The sequence below is a fragment of the Lepus europaeus genome, chromosome 4 (genome assembly GCF_033115175.1).
Source record: "Lepus europaeus isolate LE1 chromosome 4, mLepTim1.pri, whole genome shotgun sequence".
NCBI classification, from domain to species: Eukaryota; Metazoa; Chordata; class Mammalia; order Lagomorpha; family Leporidae; genus Lepus; species Lepus europaeus.
Window position 1 is genome coordinate 146,259,725 of NC_084830.1, and position 3,427 is coordinate 146,263,151.

Consider the following 3,427-nt stretch of genomic DNA (forward strand, 5'->3'; position numbering starts at 1 on the left):
GTGCAGATGGGGACCAGGTGTGTGTGTGTGTGGGGGAGCTGCCCCAGCCGGGCTACTCAGAGAAGAGTCTGCATTTGCGGTTTCTCAGTAAACTGTTTTCAAAAAATGCAAATAAGGTACTTTGTTTGTACAGGACTTGCATATACAACACCTGCTCCTAAGTTAACGTGCGACTGTGCCATCAGGTACTGTTCTGTAGCCAAGACAGGTTTTCTCTGATTCTCCACCCACTGTACCCAAGGGCTCCAGATTGGGAAACCACGGACTCAGAAACACAGCACGGAGGTGCACTTCACAAACACGTCACCATTTTTAAACGCTAAATATCCAGGTCCAAGCCAAAGAGCCACCCAGCATTTACACTGCACGATCAAGACAAGCACAGAGCAAAAGCATCTGCTAAAAAGTCTCTCCTCCGCGCCTGGGCCAATCGCCGATGCTCGATGCTCGGCACTCACAGTACAGCCGAAATCCATTACATTCGTAAGGGTCACGGGGTTATTCCGTGTTCAAGATTTTTCCAGAATCTTGATCACCTAAAATGAGGTAGATAAACTTTTCAGAGTTTTGTTGGTTGGGACTAATTTCCTTTAGATCTCTGTACTTTTATATATTTTTTTTAAATAGAATTCCAAAATACTTAGCAAAAGATGGAAAATGAGCACTTTGCCTAGAAATGAAAAAATATAATTCCACAGGTTCTTAGGAAAGTTGCTTTACCTCATTTTAATTTAAAAACGGAGTAAAACCACCCAATTACAAAAGCCCCTTCCCACGGAGAGCGGCCAGCGCGCCCGCCGCGCCGGCTCGGGCGAGCCCTCGGGCCCGGCCAGCTGCTGCCCCGTCCCCCTTGCCCGAAGCTCAGGTGTCCTGCAGAGGCCGGCGCCGGCCGCCAGGGGGACAGGCGTGGCGGGCAGAGCTGCGCGGCCGCCCGCCCGTGACGCTCACTCAAGCCGCGGCCCCGGCGGCCTCAGGTGGCGGGGGGCACGCCGGGCACCAGGCCAGCCAGGGGCCCCGGCGGGGGCCGGCGAGGGCCTTCCGAGAAGGCCGGCAGCGCGCCCCGGACCTTGGTCTTCTTGCGGGGCGCCGTGGGCGAGGCGCCCAGGAACCTGCTGAAGGAGCCCGACTTCCTCAAGCCGCGGGCCAGGTCCTGGAGCACCAGGTCGTCGGCCAGGACGCCCAGGAAGGCGCTGGTGGTGGAGCTGAGGATGGTGGCGGCCACCTGCACCGGACGCCGCGGCGCCAGGCCGCCCCCTGCGCCCCCGACGGCGTCGAGCTCGGCGCCGCGCAGGCCCGGCTCGCCCAGCAGGCGGCGCAGCGCGTACGAGGAGCCGGGCCGCAGGTACTGGTAGGCGCGCCGCCCGCTGTGGTCGCGCACGTGCACCTGCGCGCCGAGGCGCACGACGAGCAGCACGGCGGCGTCCTCGTGGCCGTGCAGCGCGGCCAGGTGCAGCGGCGTGTAGCCGCCGTGCGAGCGCGCGTTCACGTCGACGGGCGCGCCCCCGCGCCGCGCCGCCTCCACCAGCTGCAGCGCCATCTCGCGGTCGCCGCTCTTGGCGGCCCAGTGCAGGGCGGTGAAGCCGGACATGAAGTCGCGCTTGGCCGCCAGGCCGCGGTCGCGCAGCAGCAGCCCGTGCAGCTGGTGGGTCCAGCGGCCGCCGGCCGCCCGCACCAGCCACTCGTGCTCGGCCGGCTCCAGGGGCACGGCGGAGGGCGGCGGCGGCGGCGCGGCGGGCGCCTCCTCGGTGTCGGGGCTCAGCAGGCGGGGGCCGGCGCGCGACAGGCGCCGCAGGTGCGGGGAGCGGCCCGGGCCCAGGCCGGTCTCCTCTACCGACAGCCTCCTCAGCAGCAGCGGGGAGCTGCGCGGGCTCGGCTCCTCCGACAGCTGCCGGCGCAGGCCCTGCTCCTCGGCCCGGACGCGGAGCGCGGCGGGGCCCGGCACGCAGCGCACCGGCAGCATGCAGGGCTTCGGCGGCGGCGGCCCCGGGGCTGGGCCCGGCGCCTGTGCGCAGGGCGAGGCGACCTCGGGCAGCCCCGCAGACGGCGGGGCCGCGTCCACGCAGGCTGCCTCCGAGGACCGGGCCAGCTCAAAGGCAGGCACCCGGGGCTCTGCGGGGCCCTCGGGCTTGCGGGCCAGGCCGCTAGGCAGCTCCCTAGCGGGCGAGGTGGGCTCGCTGGCCGGGACCCCCGGGGCATCCTGCGGCGCGCTCTGCCCGGCCGGGTCCTCCGGGGGCGCCTGGATCTGCAGCGCGGGGCCCCAGGAAGCGGCCTCGGGCGCGGAGCTGTCTCCCGGGGCGGCGGCGGGCGGCGGCGGCGGCGCTGCGGGGCCGGGGGGCAGCGGCTCGGGCCCCGCCGGGCGCCGCGGCTTCTTTCTTAGCACCACGAACTTGACGCCGTCGAGCTCCTTGACCACGGCCACGTCGTTGACGAACTGCTTGAAGCGGTCCCTGCGCGCGGCGCGGCCGCGCGGGTCGCCGGCCTCCAGCAGCGGCCGGAAGCGGCTCAGCAGCTCCGAGTTGCGCACCTGCCCGCCGCGCTCCTGCAGGAAGCCGAGCACCGCCGCCTGGCTCACCCCGGCGGCCGCGGCGGCCGCGGCGGCGGCCAGCGCCATGGCCGGAGTCTGCCCGCCGTGCGGGAGCGCGGGGTGCCGCCGGGGCGCGTCCGCGAGGCTGGACTTGGGTCAGGGGCCGGGCCGTCGGCGGGCTCGGGCAGCCGGGGGCCGCGGCCAGCGCCCGCCGCGCGGGGCCCCCAGGCCTCTGCCTGCCTGCTCCGTCCAGCGGGCGCGGGGCTCCATCACCCGCGGGTGACGACTGCGGCGGGCGCGGCGGAGGGAGCGGGGGCGGGCGTTAAAGGCGCCGCGCCGCTGCGGGGCTCGCGGTTGCTAGGTGGGCGAGGCGTGCGTGCGCGCGTGAGCTGTAAGTAGCGGCTGCCCACCGAGGACGACGGGTCGTGATGAACAGCGCTGCCTCTCCGGTTTGCTCGTGCGTTCCTGCAGGCAGGATGAAGTGTTGCTTCCACGTAGGGCTTGGGGGATAAAACCAGGGGGAACCATGGGGGCTGACATCGCCGCTCGCGTTTTGGGATATTTCTGTGCTCCCTCCTCCTGCCCACACACATGCGTGTACGTAGTCATGCTTTTAAATAAGAACGCAAACTTGGAGTAACGCTATGCTTGAGTTTTTTAAATTTTTATTTCGAAAAGCAGACAGGGAGCCCCTGTCCACTGATTGATTCTCCAAGTGCCCACAGCGCTGGGAGGCGGGGGTGGACCGAAGCTGGGCAGAGGAGCTCAGTCCAGGTCTCCTGCGTCTGTGGTTGGGGCCCAACTACTTGACCCTCCAGGGGTCTGCATTAGCAGGGAGCCCAGGGAATGGGGGTGCGGGAGTCCTAAACCCCAGGCCTAACCCCGAGGCCAACCTCCTGCGTG

At 68.3% G+C, this 3,427-nt stretch overlaps 1 protein-coding gene across 1 annotated transcript; it reads right to left on the reverse strand.

Annotated features, from left to right (window-relative positions):
• Positions 1-970: 970 nt before the first annotated feature.
• SOWAHA (sosondowah ankyrin repeat domain family member A) lies at positions 971-2,611 on the reverse strand. Its single transcript, XM_062189773.1, has one exon. It carries the CDS (start codon positions 2,609-2,611, stop codon positions 971-973), a length of 1,641 nt encoding a protein of 546 aa, XP_062045757.1.
• Positions 2,612-3,427: the final 816 nt, after the last annotated feature.

Coding starts and splice junctions, on each gene's coding strand:
- SOWAHA (XM_062189773.1), bottom strand. CDS start 2,611: ATGGCGCTGGCCGCCGCCGCGGCCGCCGCGGCCGCCGGGGTGAGCCAG.